Genomic DNA, 18,298 nt, shown 5'->3' on the forward strand with positions numbered 1-18,298 from the left:
GTTATTATTTGTACCATAGGAAAAAAGACTGATCATGGAATTTATCATAATTAAATACTTTTAACATCTTTGGACCATGTTGGAGAGTATCTAAAACAGTTTCTCCCTTTGACTACTGTGTTTTGTTGTAATAGAAAACAAACAATCTGTGCATATTTGGGGAGAAGGGGTTATAGAATCCTGCTCGGTGTCCCAGACCGGCTCGGTCCGGTCCTGGATGAAATAAACCGGGGGAGAGTGTCCCCCTCTCCCCGTCCTGCTGCTCCGTCATCCCGTCGCGCCGGAAAAGGCAGAGCAGCGGAAAAAGGAGGCGTTGCCCTCCAACAACACATCAGCTGCAAATTTATGCAAAACAGTAAAAGCACTGCTGCTGCTGCTGCTGCTGCTGCTGCTGGTGGAGGTGGTGGTGGAGGAGGTGGTGGTGCTGTTGCGGTCGTCCTGCAAAGAAGAAGAAAATAGCAACAACAAACATCACGTGAAGAGAAAGCTCCGGAGGCCGCGGAGTCGCTCGGAGTCGTTTTCCTGCCGGTGGCCGGTGCAGCAGGAGGCAGAAGACCCGGACCGGTGACGGTAAGGACGGACCGAGAGCCCCGTTAACGAGGCAGACAGCAGCAGCGCCTAGCGGGATGCTAGGAGGGGTAGCCTCCGGTGGATCCAGTGTTAACTGGTCTGAAACATGGACGGTAGCTAGCTAACATTAGCTGTGTGTGTGTGTCAGAGGATGGCTGCAGCTGAGGAGGAGGCGTTTTTAGGTTTTGGGGGGCTGAAGCTAGCAGACTGGTCGACCTGGGACAGGGTGGTGTGTGTGTTTGTGGGTGTGTGTGTGTTTGTGTGAGTGTGTGTGTGTGTGTGTGTGTGTATAAAGATACTGCAGGGATGAAAAGGCTATAAACACATACCAGACTTAGTGCAGGAGAAACTACAACTAAACAAATAAAATAAACAGTTTTTGTAGAAGCTCTGGACTAGGTCTGGACCAAGTTTTGTGGGTTTTTCAGTTTGATTATAAAAAATAAAAATACAACATATTAAAAAAAAAAAAGAAAAAAAATGTAGTGGATCAGTTGCATGTCATGTTATTTTTTTTTGCTGTGGCCCACCCAAGTAGATTTCCTCACCCACCTTAAAAACATTTTTATTTGTTGCTTTCAAAAGCCTGGTTGTAACTGCAGACTTGAGTGGGGAAGGATTTTACGTCTGCCGTGGTTCATTCAGGTGCAGTTTAAAGAATATTACAGATTAAAAAAAAAACTCATATCACTATATTATTTACATTACAGTAACATTTTTGAGGTAATTCAGTGTGTTGCTTTTCTGTGTGAACCAAGATGTAACAGGTCTATTTATCTGTAAAAGAACAAATCTGTCATCACAATTCTTTAGTATTCAACTTATCAAAAGCGTTTGTTTATTTTAAAAAACAAAACAACTATCAGCTGATTGATATTATAGAATGAAATACGTGTGACTAGTGATATATGCATTGGAACATTATCAACTTGCATTTGCAAATCTGACTATTTATTTATGAAAATATTTGAGAAGTTGTCTTGGATTTATTTGTAGATTTATGTACAGAGTGTTGAGTCTCTGTACACCTGGCTTCTCTGACATTTCACTGATGCTTTGTGAGAAAAGTCAGGCACTATTTATTGAACAAATTATTGTGTACATTTGAAAATTTTACAAATAAACATTTTTTTAGAAATGCTGCTAAGAAGTTGTTTGAAAATAACAATAATCAGTTGATGATTAATTGCTTTTCATTTTCATTGTAGTTCTGTCCCATGAACAAGTATGGCGGTTGACCTGAATTAAGGACAGTGTCTCCTGGCTGATACACGTTCACTGGTCTGTGTCTTACAGGCCTTTCTACAGGAAACAGGTGTTTGTCTCCTGGTGAAAATGTCAGAAGAAAACATCTGTTATTAATGTCAGTCTGAAGTTGTTGATGTCAGTGTGACCAGGAGTGTAGCAGCCAGAGCTAACATCAGCCCCTCAGTGAGGTATTGACTCACGGTGTGAGGGGGACGCTGTTTGTCAGGAACAGTGACGGGTGTTTTTTCATCAGCCGGTGAAAGTGTTTGACTCGTTGTTTGACTGATGGACACGTCTCATCTGTCTTCTCAGCAGCCATGGAGACGGATGGAGAGCAGAACCAGCAGGGGGCCTCAACCAATGGGAGCGCTCCGTCTGGGACCAGCTCCCGCCCCTCTCCCATGAACTCAATGTCTCTTTACGAAAGACAGGCTGTGCAGGTAGGGGTGTGTGTGTGTGTGTGTGTGTGTGTGTGTGTGTGTGTGTGTGTGTGTGTGTGTGTGTTTGTGTGTGTTTGTGTGTGCGTGTGCGCGCATGCCTGAACTATCGAAGGCTTTGTTTAGTTTGTGGACAGATAATTCAATTTCGCTAATTGTTAATTATTTTAATCAAAAATACCAAAACTTCACTGCATGCGATGGTTTCTTTCATCGTTTACAATGGTAAACTGTATATCTTCTGGTCGGACAAAATGTTACTTTTGAAGACATCATATTGGGCTTTACAACATTTTTCACTAAATGTTATTAATTAATGAATCAAGAAAATAATTGCCAGATTAATTGATAATAAATGTAATTTTTAATTGCAGGTCAAATTAGGCCTAAAAGCTTCTCTCCCTTAAGTTCATCAGTTAAATCAGTATTGAGAATAAATGTAATAAATCCAAGAAGGTAGTACAGGTTTAACAAGTGTGCAACATATAAAATAATAAAATCAGTGTTTTTTTTGTTTCTTTTTTTTTTAAAATCATTTTGGTATCTTTATATTTTCTGTGCTTATGCTGACTCATCAATCCGCTGTGTGATGACAGTTGTTACATGTGACTGATGGAAGATTTGCTCGTCAGCACAGTGACATTTAGATGAGGGTTCTACAGTTCATTTCTGCCCTGAGGTAATCCTAGTGGGTTAATCTGCTCTAATCAGTAATAAACAGCAATACATTTTACACAGGGTTTATTAACTTTTCTGCTCATTGTTAAACCTCATTTATCTATGTTGCTAATTGGATAAACAGACCAGCTGCTGCTTGTGTGACCAACAAACAGAGATGCTGCAGTTGTTGTTGTGGGTCTTGTTGAACCCGTTTGCTTTAGGTGCAGTGAGATCATTCAGCTCTTTGTGTTTTTATCGGGGATTGATGAAAACACTTCACCCACAAATACCACAACGACAGTGAAATATGTTTCCTCCATGTAAATTACCCCGTCAGGTTTTGTCTCTTGGTCTTACAGTAACTGTGCGTCTCTGTCTAATGGTCCAGTAACAAAGCTGAGACGCAGGAGGATTAGCAGTTGTAACTGCTGGACATTACAAACGTACTCACAGATTTCTAATCAGTGCACATAACCATGTGATTCAGGCCTAGATTTAAATAAATGAGACTTGGAGAGGCTTTTGGCTGCAGACAAAGATGAATGAATTTCATTTATTCATTTTAATATGGCCTCTTATTTCTAGAAGCAAAAACCTGGCTAACATGGTTTTATGAAAGCTTTGTTTGGTACAAGGCTTAATGCTGCATGCACATAAAAAAAAAATATATCTACAAAGTCTTTCCATGAGAAAAAAGCTTCACATGGCAAAAGACTGGGTTTGGATTTTTGTTGATGTGTGAACGCAGCTCGTTTTGTGTATAAGCCAGGGAGAGAAAGGACGTGCTTGTTTGTCTCTATAATTTGTGATTTATGTGTAAGCTGAGGGACAGGAAGTGATGGAGAGCGACTGAATTGGGGAGGTGAAGGAAGAGATTGAGTCTCTCTGTGCTGATGGAGGTTGTGTGTAATTTTCTCGGGCTTCTGTCACCCTGCACAGCCATCTGTCTTTGTCACCCTGCTCGCACTAATCCAGCCCGCCGCGCTCGCTTTCATCTTACAACTTATTACTATATGAGCCTCAGCTCATACATCAGGCAGCTGGCAGGAGGCTCAGCACCCTGCTACAGCGCCTATCCTTCCCTGCTTCCTCTGCCCTTGTTTCTCTTATTCCTCTTCTCTCTCAGTTTTCATGTTACTATACTTTTATTCTTTTCTAGTCCAACTTCTTTCATTCTTCCTTGCTTCCACTTCTTCTGATCAAATGTCCTCCTCTTTTCTACTGTCGTCTAACCTCTCTCTTCACTTGCTTTACTGCCCCTTCATTTTTCTTTTCTCTCCTCCTCCCTCCAGGCCCTGCAGGCGTTACAGAGGCAGCCCAATGCAGCTCAGTATTTCCAGCAGCTGATGCTGCAGCAGCAGATCAACAACGCCCAGCTGCAGAACCTGGCCGCTGTGCAACAGGTAAAGGTATATGCATAGTATACTGTCTCTAAACTGATGTCGAAGATTGTTTACAAATTGATTTATTCATGTAACCGTTACCACGTGCAAATCAGAAATAATGTCAGAGGCAGAGAACATAAGGCGGCCAGAGAAAAAGATTAAAATAATGAAAGAGACCAGCGGAATCACAGAACAAAACAAAATAACCGCAGCGTGCACCAGCGAGAGGAAGCTCTGCATAAAGAGCAAACTCTGGAAACCGCCAGAAAAAGATGTGAAAACCACGGGTGCAGTAGCTGCTGGACGGCTGTGGTTAGTCACCAAAACAAAGAGCCATGTGTGGCTTTAAACACATGGCAGCCTGTGTAAACATGTCACTGTGGATTTTGTTTGGAAGAAGATTGAAACCTAAAACTTCTCTTCTCTTGTCTTCTCTTGTCTTCTCTTGTCTTCTCTTCTCTTCTCTTCTCTTCTCTCTTGGTTTCACCTCACTTCAACTTCCTCTTCCCCTTCCCCTTCCTCCCAGGCCACTCTGGCTGCCAGTCGTCAGTCAAGTCCTTCCAGCAGCAGCTCGTCTCAGACCACCAGCACCACAGCTGTACGTTCCTTTCTCTGTTCTTTTTCTTTTTTTTTTTTTTTTGACTAAACAAAATTGTCTCCCTCCTCAGCTGCTTGACGGAGGACAATCGTGCAGAGACTCTTTTCATAAACTCCGTCTTTATTTGCTGAATCAAAGCCTGACGTTTCATGTCACGCCTTCATCTGGGGCCAAAGAGGACAAATGGGTTCATTCAGAGCAAATCAAACCAGCCAGAAGAGCAAGCAACAAAAAAAACATTCACAGTATAATTTCCAACAAATTGTATCAAATCAAAATGATCAAAGTTAAACTCAACCCCCCAAGGCTCTGCACTGCGATAGTGTGTTTGATTGATAAAGTTACACATTGTTATTTTTCAGGCCAGTGTAACATCTGGAGCAGGGTCCACAACCAGCAGCCGTCCTATGGGCGCCTCGGCAACATCCACAATCAGCCAGTCGGTGCTGCTGAGTGGGACAGCAGGAGGGCAGGGACAAATGTACCTGAGGGTGAGTTTCACATACAGTCAGCAAGTAAGTTTGGCCTCGGGCCAGTTATTTATTTTTTTCCTACTCCATCAGATGGCGGCCAGAACATAATCAAAGGCTAATTTAAGAAATTGATTGAAGTTGATTTGTCACTGTTAACATGTGGTCACAGTTACAGAAGTCTGTAAAGCAAGCAACGGAACGTTTGGAACTTCCTTTCAGAATATTTTCAGAATTAGAAACTGTCATTAGCTTGAAATCATAGAGTAAAAAAAAAAAAAAAGGACTTAGCTTCAGATGTAAGCTCAGAGTGAGCTGTTCAGCCGTCGCCATCTTGGCAGTACCTGACTTGCTTGTGGCAAACATACGCTCGCCCACCTGTCCCTCAAAGTGGCATGCCCTCATATATACATAACTTACCGTAATAAAATTTAATTGGGTGAGTTATATAAAAATTTGCCCCCTGTTCAATTGTCATGAAGGAGCAAATTAGCTATAGAGACCAAAACTGTTTTTGTACCAGGCTGTAAACATGTTTATTTCTGGGAGTCTATGAGGATTGACTTCCTTTTAGAGCCAGAGTCGACTGGTCAATAGAAGAAATGCAGTTTTTGGTACTTCGTTGTTGGCTTAGTTCTTCAGCCTCCGAGGTTGCCGCTTGCTCGAAATAAAAGCATTGCTGCAAAAAGGAACTTTCTCACACCTTTGATTTGTAGGCAAAATCGTTAAAGAGGAAGTGATTCTGTGGGTAACTGTTGTCGTCATCTATTTTAGCATCCTGGTTCTTGAATTTTTGTGTATAGATTTTCTATTTGGACATTACAGCTAAATGTGGGACTGTCAGTCTGATATTGTAGAATAAAAAAACAGAAAATCTGATTGTCAAAATAATCTGGTGGGCCAGTTTTGTATGTCCACTGACATACTGTTTTGTGAAGAGGGAAAAAGTAATAAACATTACAGTAGTTCCTTAAAGCAGAGGGGAAAGTTTAAAGGCTGATCTTATTGTGATTAAAGTCAAATCATTTCCTGACGAGCCGGTACCGAGGTCATACTTGACACCAGTGTTAGTTTAGTATTGGACTGTCCTGTTGTCCTGCAGGTTAACCGCTCCCTGAGGGCCCCCATCTCCTCACAGCTCATCTTCATGCCTGGCAGCACGGCAACTGCTGCCGTGGCAACCGTCACCCAGCAGCCACAGGCTCAGCAACAGCAGCAAGAGGTGACTCCAACCTCCTCTTCCAGCGGCCAATCAGACAATGATCAGGTTTGTGGAATGAGGGTGTGTGAAGAGTCCTAACCCCACCCCCCCCCCACCACCACCACCACCACCACCCCCGCCACCACCACCCCCGCCACCACCATGGAGTGCTGGTTTCACACAGGTTTTCCTCTCTGTCCCTTTCTCTAGGTGCAGAATCTAGCCATGCGAGGTGTGTCCAGTCCCAAAGGTGTCGGTGTTAAGACTGAAGCCCCAGAGAGGAGTGAGTCAGGTGAGGGAAGAAAGTGAAGGCAATCTGCTGGACTAGACATCTCCCTGATTGTAACAGCTGTGAATAGTGATGGATGAAAAGTGTAGAGCCAAGCTAGCTGCTCTGTGAGGCGCTGCTTTGAGCTGAATGCTAACTTCAGCTCACGAAGACCGTGCTAATTTGATGTTGTAGCAGGTGACCTTTGATGTTTACCATCTTAGTTTAGCATTGTAGCATGCCTAATTATGCTAATTATGCTAATTAGCATAATTAGTTGTAACTGAGTGTCTCTGCATCTTTCAGGATCATGTTTTGGTTTTTTGGCCTGTAACTTTTAATTCAATTCAATTAAATTACATTTTTTCCCCCAAATTTCTTCTACAACACAGAAATTCCAAAAACGTTGCAAAATAAGTTGAATTGCCGTGTCAAATAAAACATCTAAAGTAAAAGGACATATCTATAAAGTCGCCAAATCATAACATACATTATCTCAAGGCACTTTACTAGAGAGAAACCCAACAGCTCCCACAATGAGCAAACACTTGGTGTCAGTGGAGAGTTCAAACAGAAGGTGGGGGAGGAGACCAGGAACAGCTGTATTTACTGTTGACTGTTCATTTTTATAGTGAAAATGATAATAGTAATACCCACAGATATAATGATGTTATCAATAATAACAGCAGCAATTACCAATGATAAAAATAGAGAGGGGGGGTGTCACAAACTACAGTAGAGAGAAAATACAAAGTTAATGACATGCATTAGTATGATATGAATGCAGAGAGAGAGAGAGCGAGAGAGAGAGAGAGAGAGCACAGTGCATCATGGGACTACTTTACTGTTTCGGTTAAGTCTCACTGCTCTCATTGGTGTAATTTTCAGACGCTCCACGCAGCTGTTTTCAGTGAGAAGCAGAACACAGACAAAGTTAGTGTAAAAAGGAGCTTAAAGGAGTGTGGATGTTCATCAGGTGGACGGAAACACGTCTCCAGGTGAATTCCCGTGTTGCTGCGCGCTAGTTGGATGTATGAAAAGGCAAATGTTGGCTCAAATTAAAAGGTGCTAATGTGCTAGTGCTGCTTGTTCCTGCTCCAGGTTTAAATTTCATAACTGCTGCTGCTGTGTGTGTAACTTGTTTTTTTTCTGTTGTCTTTTTCCCAGCTGCCTACTCTCTGGTTCAGCCCTCCCACCAGTCAAACCCTCAGTCTCCCGCCAAGCCAAGCCAGCCTCAGCCCCAGCCCCCCCACATCAAAATCCCCACGTACCCTCAGCCCACCAACCTCAAAGCCCACCCCTCCTCTTCCTCTGTTGCCTCCTCCTCCTCCTCTTCCTCCAACTCCTCCATCCCTCTCTCCCAGCTGCTGCTCCACGGGACCCGGACCCTCACCACAGGAACCACAGCTCCCACAGCAGCACACACCCTGGTCCTAACGTCCAATGCGGCATCACAGCCGCACGGGTACCCAGTTGGCACGGCGACCATCAAACCGGCGGTCAATGCTCAGACTCTGGTGGTGCAGCCTCTACAGAAGACCTCACTCAGCGCCGAGAAATCGGGCCACGGCAACGGACCCATCCCCATCCAACCTAAAACTCTGCAGGGGCTTCGTCTGCCCCTCCAGCTGCCTTCTAGGAACCCCCCTCCCATCCTGCCTGCCCCACCACCATCCAGCAGCTCTGCCCAGCCTGCCCAGCCCCCTCAGCCGCCACACATCCCAGTCCAGATCGTGGGGGCCAGGCAGAGCACACTGGGAAACGCCCAGGCTCTGGCTCTGGCCCGGAGCAGCTGCAGCCAGGACGGAGCCGCCGTCCTCACCAGCTCTTCCAGCCTGCTCACCATGGTGGCTTCCATCGCTTCCAGGGAGGGCGGGGTTGTGGGCCGAGGGGTGGGGCTAAAGGCGCTTCAGTCACCGCAGGAGGCTCCCCCGTTGGCTCAGGTCTCTCAAGTGCACCCTCAGGCCAATCAGAGCTCTGGACAGAGTCAGAACGGACCCATAGCTTCAAGCCCTGCCTCCTCCCAATCCCCCACCATTTCCTCTCCCCCCACCTCGCTGTCTCGTTCCTCCCTCTCCCTCCCCCTGGTAACTGAAGAGCAGAGAGGAGCGTCAGCGGGTGTCACCACCAATGGAGACTCATCAGGAAGTCAGACACCACAGGTCAGCTGATCACTGTTTATTGGTCAATATTTCATACACTCCTTATTACACCGATGTGCATCTTCAATATCTCTACTGTTTTAATATGTGAATTTCACTTCCTCCACATGGACCACAGAGTCAACACAGCAAATAAGATACAGTTTGATTTCACAACAATTTAATATAATGGCAGTTTTTCTAATACAGTGGTATTTAAAGGAATAGTTAGACTAGTATCTGATTAGTAGCACTATGGATCATTGTTTTAATGGGTCCCTCTTGGTTTGTACTATGAACACTCACGGTATTGCACATGCACACATATGAGCAATGCAGCTGATGTGATACAGGTTTCAGGCTCTGTTAGTTTGTGGTAATGCACTGAGAAATGTAACAGTGCTTTCGCAAAGACGGTGAAGAAGAAGACATGCAAAATATGGCATTCCAAGCATTCCAAAGATGTTGTGGTTTTTGGTGAACTTTTGCTTGTTTACAACAAAACTCCACAGGAGACCTTCAATTATGGAGCAAGAGCCGTGAAGTGATTACCTGAGCTAGCCTTGCTCTGTGTGAAGCTGTGTCCCAGTTCAGGGGCCACATCTTTCAAAGACTGCATTTGAAGACCACGTCACAGCGGTGTGACTAGGCTTTCCTCATTTCGAAGGCTCCTTCATATGCATCCTTACACTGCACAAAGTACCCCAGAATCCAGAGATGTAGTTGCCCAGATATTTCAAACAATGACCCCATATATGATGCAATCTGGACTGGACATGCTCTGATCGCAGCATTGTAAGAAAAAAATCTCCAGATATGGTCCACATTCTTGCAAGAACCTAAAAAGGATATCTCCGGATTCTTGGGTTTTTGGCATACTTTCCCATGATTCCTTGTGCACCAGTGATGAATAATTTTTCATAAAGACAATATTGCAGAGGATTAATAGAAAGTCCTCTGTAGACCTGGCCGTCTCATTTTGATCTTAGCAGTCTTCGTAGGCCACGCCTTTGTTGAACAGGCCCTCGGAAAGGATGCTGCCCCTGAATTGGGACACAGATGTGAAGAAGTGTGGGCAATTAATTCCTAAGTCTGAGTCTTGTCATCACTGTGAGGTTGGGAAGTGCTGGGTGAAGATAAACTGTTGTTTGTCAAAATGCAGTTAACTCCTAAATCTGTGATGTTCTCTTGTCTTATGTTGTTTTCTCTCTTTTGTTCCACAACAACCTGAAGCACACTGTTCATTAGTATCTCTTGCTTCCACTGTTTGACCTCCTGGTACTCGGCGTGATCATTTCTAATACTTTTTTTTTTAGGGAAAGCAGATGACTGGTTCGCTGAAAAGGAAATCAGACTCAAACTCAGCCAATGATGCAGATGGCCCCTCCCCCCCACGGATCCAGCCTGTCAGAGATCACTCCTCTGTTCTCCCAACCAATCCCATTGAAGCAGGTAACGACAACAGAGACGCATGTAAATCTCCATAGTTGATGAATAATATAAGACTAATCTAACACACATCTTCCTCACCTCCCCACCAGTCTCTGCTGCTCCTCCTCCAGCCCCGCCCTCTCCCTCCCCAGTCCTGTCAGTGTCCCGTGGTGTATGTGGTCAGGGGGAGAGAGCTCCTCCTCCTCAAGCTGTAGTTAAACCTCATGTCCTTACACACCTCATAGAGGGCTTCGTCATCCAGGAAGGGGCAGAGCCTTTCCCTGTGAGTAAATGGGATTTGTAGTCTTTAATATCCCACACCTACACGACACACCTCCTCTGTATGATGCTGTTTTAGTGGTCACTGAGCTTTTTTTTTTTTCTGTTTATCAACAGGTATGTGGTCCAGTGAAGGACTCGGCCGGCGACGATTTAACCAATGACAGTCCGGACACTAACCAATCAGAGGCGGTTACCACTGCAACAGGTAACAGCTCTGAAATACTGCTGCCTTCCAGACATGTCTTTGGGTTGAAAATTGCTTTTAACGCTTCAAATTAGACCTCAAAGTGTGAAACATGGGTCCGGTTTCACAAAGACAGACTTTGACTGTCGCTCAGATAGAACAAATAGTCAGATTTCATATGGACGTATAAATTCATCCACTGCACAAAGCAGTTTAGTTCTTGACTGTCGTAAAATAGACTGTGGTACAATGCATTCTGGGTAAAGACTTTCTTCAATATAAAAGGAACTGCATCCATTGCTCAGCTCCATTTACCCAAGCAGACAATGTTTGTCTTTTGGAAGAATTCAACAGTTACAAGGTTTCACTTGTGAAATTCCGCAAAACCATAAAAAGAAAAATCTGATTTGGAAAAAAAAATGCTGCGGTCTCTTAAAAACTCTTTTCCTGTCTCGTGTTTCCCTGTTTTTTGTTGTTGGGTGGTACTGGTCAGTAGAGGTGTCATTGATTGTTACCACGGTAACATTGGTCTTAGGCCTGGATTAGCCTGGGGGTAAGGTGTCTAATGTTTTTGTCTTAAAATAAGTCAGTCTTTAGTCTTGTGAAACCGTCTCCCTTGCGTTAGACTGATCTGTGAGCAAAATTAAGACTGGCCTAACACTACAGACCAGTCTGAAATATCTTTGTGAAATCGGCCCATGGTCTTCGTTCTCATCTTTTTAAAGTTTCTGTAAACACTAAACAACTGTGCTTTAAAATTTGTAGAATCTGAAAAACTGTTGCAGCATCATATGATTAAAATCTCTCAAAACAGCCGTAATCAAAGGGAAAGGACGCAAGTTAAAGCTGTTAATTTGCTCTTCCAGCTGACTGTCCATACTAATTAGCTAGTTAACCTTTCCAAACATAATTAACATAACATGGACACGGAGAACAGGATTTTAAACTGTGCAACAGAATGACCCTTGTTTGACCCTTGTTTGACCCTTGTTTGTTTGAGCTGGGAGACCTGAACGCTCAGAGGTTTTAATTACACTCTCCATGCTGGAAATTACCCACAGGCAGCATAACAGCACAGTGAAATGTCATTAGTCTCCTCGTCTCAGAATAAAGACAGTCTCAGTTTGCCTTGTTTATCTGAGTTGTTCTTGTCATGCAGCTCATTTATTTTATGTACAAACAGTAGAAATGATAAAACTTAACCTGTGCTCTGTTCTCTCTCTAAACTTTCCCCTCAGTGCTTAAGTGTGAGTACTGTAAAAACTTTGCTCCTGCCAGCCAGTTCAGAGGCACCAAAAGGTTCTGCTCCATGACTTGTGCCAAGAGGTACTTCAACATGCATGAAATATAATATATGCAGTGGATGAAGCTGTCTGAGAATTCACTGTAAAGCTGCTGTGGCCTGTTTTCTCTCACCTTTCGAAGAGATTCAAGACGTTTCAGGCCGTTTTTGTTTTATGCCTTTTAAAGAGAAAACAAAAAAAATCTGTTTCTCAGGGACTGACCGTAGTCTGAATTTTAGAAGTAATTGAGTCTTTAAAAAGAAGTATTTATTTGTTTAACCATTCAATTGTATATATCTAAATTTTTCTTTCCTAAGTTATGATGTAAATGTTGTTTCAAAGCCCTCCCTTACTACCAGGTTTTTAATTCTGGTTGAAATAAACACTTTTTTAGTTTTTAGTTTTTCCCTCTCTCAAAAAAAGAGTCAAATTTTGAGATTCATCAAAATATCAGAATGACCTTTTTAAAACTTGGTGTGTCTAATATGTGTGTAATCTCAGAATGTGATCTCCTCTTCATGTCATTAAATCCTCAAATATTCCGAAATATTAGCGAGGGCATGACCTCGGTGTCCTGAACAGAGATCAAATATGAGAGTTACATGTGAATTCTCAGGTGACTGCAGCTGTATGTTTCACAGCATGTGTGTTTTCTGTTCTCATGGTTTATTTTTCTGTTTGAATACTGTGGTAGCTCCACTTCATGCTCATTTCTCTACAAAAATGGCATGAAAACTCAAATACCAGTCCAGTCCAGTTAGTTTTGTTGATGTTTTTCTCTTTTGAATTTGCCCAACATTAAAATTGTATTTATGATGACTTTATAAACAATGCTCTGTCTGCATTGTTTGTAACAGTATGCCATCAGCATATGATTTTTACATTTTCTGCTTCTGCTTTGCATTTGTCCCTTTGCCCACTACATGTGTATAGGTTATATACCATGTATGGTGCAAAGAGATAAAGACTATGTTTTGCTCGTCTTGGCTTCAGTACCGTATATGTCACTCTTTGTCTACGATACAGTATGTATTGGTTCCCCAGGTACAACGTCAGCTTCAGGCAGCACTTCTGCGTGCGGCAGGGTCATAGCCAGGGTCAAGGTCAGGATCACCCTCCAGATCAGGATCAAGGCCAGGGTCACCTCTCCAACTCGGACGAGGAGGGAGGAATCGCCAGGCGGAGGGTTCCCCGCAGGACCAGCTCAGAAATAGCCAGTGCCAAGATAGCAGGGAGACCCATACCTGTCAAGGTGAGCCGGTCTTTAAGTTCATATTTCACAATTTTCCTGTGTTTTACCTGAAGTGTTGATCCATAAGAAGATATATTTGTGGTTTTAAGAACCAAAAACCATCTCAGTGTAGTTTTACATCTCCTCTCTCAGGCTTCTCTCTGGAGCTCTAGTAACAACAGGTCGTGAGCCAATCAGAAGAGAGGAGGCTCTGATCCTCTCTTTTGATTCACTGACTGTTTTCTGAGTGATCCAATAAAAATATAGATTTCATGTAAAACACTCAGAGAAACCAAAAGTAGTGATTGCTTTTTGTGACATCACAAAGTTACAGAAGTCCTGATGGCTCACTTTAAGGCTCAGTTTCTGAATATATATATATATATATATTATATATATATATATATATATATATATATATATTCTCTGTGGACTGAGCGCTTTGATACTTTCACATTATTAATATAGACCCTAGACCTGATCTATAATCAGTGAAGACATGGAAATCTACCTTTTTACAATATGGCACCTTTAAGTTTTGAAAGGTTTAGTAGTGGGAAAAATCAAGATAAGATTAAGAATTCAAGAAAGTTAAACTGGTAAATGTTTCAGTGCTCGATGCAGACACTCATATGATAGTTGATCATTTCATTCCAACATCAGGGGTTTTAATCTGCTGCTATAGCAAACTCCACTCCTCTGGGAAGGGTCTCAGATTTTAGAGTTGTTCTAATTCATCCCAGAGTTGTTGAATGGGGTTCAGGTCAGGGCTCTGTGCAGACCAGTCAACTTCTTCCACACCAAACTGGGAAAACAATTTCTGTACGGAGCCAGCTTTTGTGTATGGGAGCATTGTTTTGTTGAAACAGGAAAGGGTCTTCCCACAAGGTTGGAAGGACCTACTGTCTAAAATATCTTTGTATGCTGCAGCATTAAGACTTCCCTTCATGTGCACAAAGGGGCTTTACCCACACCAATAAAAAACAATATCCCCATATTTTTGGCCATGAAGCGTAAAGTCAAAATGGGATAAAAACACAACAGTGATGAACACAATAACACATAGAACAAGGAGATAGACAATATGGATGGGCATATATTCAGGTAAAAAGCAACTTTTGGATCCACACCTACCTCAGTCTTCAAGGGTCAGTGCAGCCTTTACAAACAAAACACATAACTAGATTCATTCTCTCTCAGTTTGGGGGCTTTTTTTCATTTTCATTATATACATTAAGACTGTCGGTACAGTTTAGGTCTTTATTTATGGATGTGGTCACACACAGTCAAAACTGGGAGGCAGTGCAGCCATACGCTTCTGCTAAAGGTGGAGTTTTAAATGCCTCGCTCACTGGCACCCCCCACCCCCCCACCCTTCTCCACAGTGCCGTTCAGAGTCCAGCCATTCAGAGGAGGAGTCCAGCGGGGAGGAGGATGAAGACGACCCCATGTCCCTCTCGCCGGCGTCCTCGGCCTCCTGCCACCAGCCGCCTCCCCCGCTCCCGACGGAGAGCTCCGCACCCGGCTGCCTGCCTGCGATCCCCGCCCAGTGGAGTGTGGAGGAAGTGTCACACTTTATTTCTTCGCTACAAGGTGGGAGGATCTGTACAAATGCTGATACTGATTATGTCATTAGAAACAAGCATCTTGCAAGTTGAATTACTGATGTTTTGAGTAAGTTTAGTAACTTACCCTTCCATTTTTTCCTCACAGGCTGTGAGGAGCTCGCCTCCCAGTTCCTGTCGCAGGAGATTGACGGACAGGCACTGCTGCTGCTGAAGGAGGAGCATCTCATGTCCACCATGAACATCAAGCTAGGTCCTGCCCTCAAGATCTGTGCCCACATTAACAATCTGAGAGACTGATGTCTCCATAAATCCACTCCATGTTCAAAGTCAAGCCCTGGGCATTTACCCCAAACTCTTGTCCTGCATCCAGTTCAGATATAGAACTGGTTCCAGAGCGGTCAGAGTCCTTGCAGGTGAATGTATGAGGTACAGTCTGTTTCCGAAACAAACAAACTTGAATCTGTTGTTGACTGTTTTTAAAAGGTCGTATTTGCACAGGAGTATTCTGAATTCCTTACAAATCTGTCATGTCTGTCAGTTGCAAAAAATACTACAGATTACAAACTATATTTTGGTGAAGATACATGTTGTTTCTGTGCAAAATCAGCACTTGCAGGCAGAAATAGTTTTTACCAAGTGATTACATTTTCGTTTGTCACTCTTTAAATTTTACACCTGTCTTGTAAAATGCAGAAATGGAGGTTTTTGAATGTATTTTCAGTGCAGAGATCACCTGTATTGAGTTCAATGAGCAAACAAGGATAAGCTTAAATCTACAGTACTCTTACAGGATTCCCACATTTTACAAGTTGCTGCTCTTTCTACAGACTTTAACCCAGGCTTTTGTTACATCTCATATTCCAAGTTGAACTCAGCTAAACAAACAAAACTCTGAAGAATCACACAGAAGAATGCACAATTGTTTCATTCATGGTGCAGGAAAAGTGTTCTTTAAAATATTCTCCCCTCCTTATTGGCGATTGTACTTTAACACTTTAACGTGTTTGATTACAGCTCTTCACCTGGTTTAAGCCACAGTCAGCACAGGATTCAGACAGAAAGACGTATAGGATTTAAAGAATTCAGTCAATATCTCAAGATTACATCTGATTTTATTTTGAAAAAGTATTTTGTAAGGAAAGCACTCGGATGATTTTGACCTTTAATGTTATGTATGTAATAAAAAAAACCAAACTAGTACTTTCAACATCATAATCACTTTGTTAAAAAATAGGCATCATCATTTGTAAATGATGGCACTTTTATTTTGAAAGTGGCCTATTCTCTAACTTACAGGGTATATAGTGAAGAGTACAGGGTACTGGCTGCAGAGATGCCGGACCAGAGTCCAAATGAAACCCAAACCCCTCGAGGTTCAGAGAGCATTTTATATCTCAAAATACTGATGTTACATCTGTTTTCTCACATCTGTATTACTCACAGAGCACAGCAGCAGTAGACAAAACTCTACTCGAAATACTTTTTCACTCAGTATCTTAAGGGGATCCAGCCTTTTCAAGTTTTTTCTTAACAGAGGACTCATTGTTGACTCTTAAAAAGGACTGAAATCTGCAAAATCTGTGACTTTTGTTCTGTTAGGCAGTTTGACAGATTTGAAACGGTACAACCAGCTGCTTGTTGCGGCATGCGTACGAGTGACGGGTAACGTCACGGGCTTGATTTTGTGTAGTGACATAAAGTTTAAAAGAAAAAGCTGAAAGAGATGAAGGATGATAGAAGTTGTTCATATGAAGTAACTTTAAAGGTCCCATATTTTAACCTTTTCCAGTGTTGTATTTGAAGTGTTGATCCATAACCAGATATATTTGTAGTTTTAAGAACTAAAAACCATCTCAGTGTAGTTTTACATCTCCTCTCTCTGGCTTCTCTCTGGAGCTCTGGTAACAACATGTTGGTGAGCCAATCAAAGAGAGGAAACTCTGAGCCTCTCTTCTGATTGGCTGACTGTTTTCTGATTGAATCCAATAAAAATCTAGCAGATTACAGGTTAACACTCAGAGAAACCAAATCCTGCAAAGTTGGATGGTGGGTCCAGGTGGGTGGCGTTTGGGGCGTGGCTGAGAGCAGTGACTGCTTTGTTGTGACATCACAGTTCCAGAAGTCCTGACGGCTGGTTTTAAGGTTCAGTTTCTGAATACAGGCTGTGTTCATTTCTCTGTGGACTGAGCGCTTTGATACTTTCACAGTATTAATATAGAACCTGGACCTGCTTTATAATCAAAGAACACATGGAAATCTACCTTTTTACTATATGGGACCTTTAATTTGCCTTTTTGAACAAAAACCACAGTCTGTTCAGAAGAAGAGACTGGTAGCTACATGTGGACCTATGTTTCTAATGGATGGAAAAAAAATCATACCTGACTGATTGAGCGTGTGAATGAATGAAACCTTAAACTATACTGTAATAACTGTAAAATTTGCCTTTATATTTAAATGCACATTTGTTTGCTGGACTGCCTTGTTTGAGCTTTTTACCGTAGGAGTTTTCTCATGTTATCTCTCTGTGAACCTTGTGGCCTTTCTCACTAGTCTCTACAATAGGTTTAGATAAGGATTGTCTGTTTTTTAACTGCTTTTCATATCATTCCTTGTTTTATATTAGTGCTTACTTTTTTACAATTGTTACTTCAAGCAATGACATGTTTTGCCTTTTCCAAAAAAAAGAAGTGTGACTGAATAGTAGCTCCCTTGATCAAGGAAACTTGCTGTCTTCCTCATAGCTTCGTCACATAGCGTGTAACTACCAACAGTATTTACCTTTCTAGCTATAGCGATCTTTGGCTTTATTGTTAGTGACTGTGGCCATTACAGTATTTTCTTTCAAAAAGGATAATATTCTTTGATAGCTGTGTGTTTATATTTCACAGTCGCCCCAGGATTTTGGAGTATTTTAAATCAGCTGGTCCCTCAGCATATCGTGAAGACCAAAAAAATATACCACTTATACTTGTGAGCCACAATTTCTTACTTAAATCGTTGCAGTTCTGCTGTGATTACTGGTGTAACGTTTGTTTACAAGCAGATCATTGCAACTTCTTCTCCCAAAAAGTAGCACTTTTCTCACAAAATAACAATGGATTCTACAAAATTGTTATGTTTTGTTTTTGTTTTGTTTTTTTAATGAAGAAGCTATTTCAGAATCAAAAAGTATTTCCTTGCAATAATCAAAAAAACTGCAAAATCTTGGAGGGACTGGGTTTGATGAGGAGACGTTAACAATACTATCATGCAAATAAATAATCAAGGAACTGTTTAAAACTATGTTGCCTGTGATTTTATTTGTGAAATGAGGGAATGGTTGTTTAATTTGCATACTA

At 42.3% G+C, this 18,298-nt stretch overlaps 1 protein-coding gene across 6 annotated transcripts; it reads left to right on the top strand.

Moving 5' to 3' along the window:
* The first annotated feature begins 299 nt into the window (after window positions 1–299).
* LOC130183466 (polyhomeotic-like protein 1) lies at window positions 300–18,239 on the top strand. Of its 6 annotated transcripts, none has more exons than XM_056398899.1 (15): window positions 300–570; window positions 2,134–2,258; window positions 4,208–4,324; window positions 4,827–4,898; window positions 5,261–5,389; window positions 6,471–6,635; window positions 6,780–6,861; window positions 8,005–8,999; window positions 10,295–10,430; window positions 10,520–10,692; window positions 10,806–10,896; window positions 12,114–12,201; window positions 13,185–13,410; window positions 14,775–14,982; window positions 15,103–18,239. In XM_056398899.1, the coding sequence occupies exons 2-15, from the start codon at window positions 2,136–2,138 to the stop codon at window positions 15,252–15,254; spliced, it is 2,757 nt and encodes a 918-aa protein (XP_056254874.1). In that variant the 5' UTR covers window positions 300–570; window positions 2,134–2,135; the 3' UTR covers window positions 15,255–18,239. The 6 variants fall into 6 exon arrangements, with proteins under 6 accessions (XP_056254874.1, XP_056254873.1, XP_056254877.1 ...); XM_056398898.1 differs by having other exon boundaries at window positions 301–570; window positions 2,131–2,258; XM_056398901.1 differs by having other exon boundaries at window positions 302–570; window positions 2,131–2,258; window positions 13,203–13,410.
* The last annotated feature ends 59 nt before the right edge of the window (window positions 18,240–18,298 follow it).

The sequence above is a fragment of the Seriola aureovittata genome, chromosome 16 (genome assembly GCF_021018895.1).
Source record: "Seriola aureovittata isolate HTS-2021-v1 ecotype China chromosome 16, ASM2101889v1, whole genome shotgun sequence".
NCBI lineage: Eukaryota > Metazoa > Chordata > Actinopteri > Carangiformes > Carangidae > Seriola > Seriola aureovittata.

What these genes read in the sequence shown, in the direction of transcription:
- LOC130183466 (XM_056398899.1), top strand. Translation starts at nt 2,136, where the DNA reads ATGGAGACGGATGGAGAGCAGAACCAGCAGGGGGCCTCAACCAATGGG. An exon ending in AGGGACAAATGTACCTGAGG is followed by an intron (nt 5,390 to 6,470) that starts GTGAGTTTCACA and finishes GTTGTCCTGCAG; the next exon opens with GTTAACCGCTCCCTGAGGGC. An exon ending in AACCAATCCCATTGAAGCAG is followed by an intron (nt 10,431 to 10,519) that starts GTAACGACAACA and finishes CCTCCCCACCAG; the next exon opens with TCTCTGCTGCTCCTCCTCCA.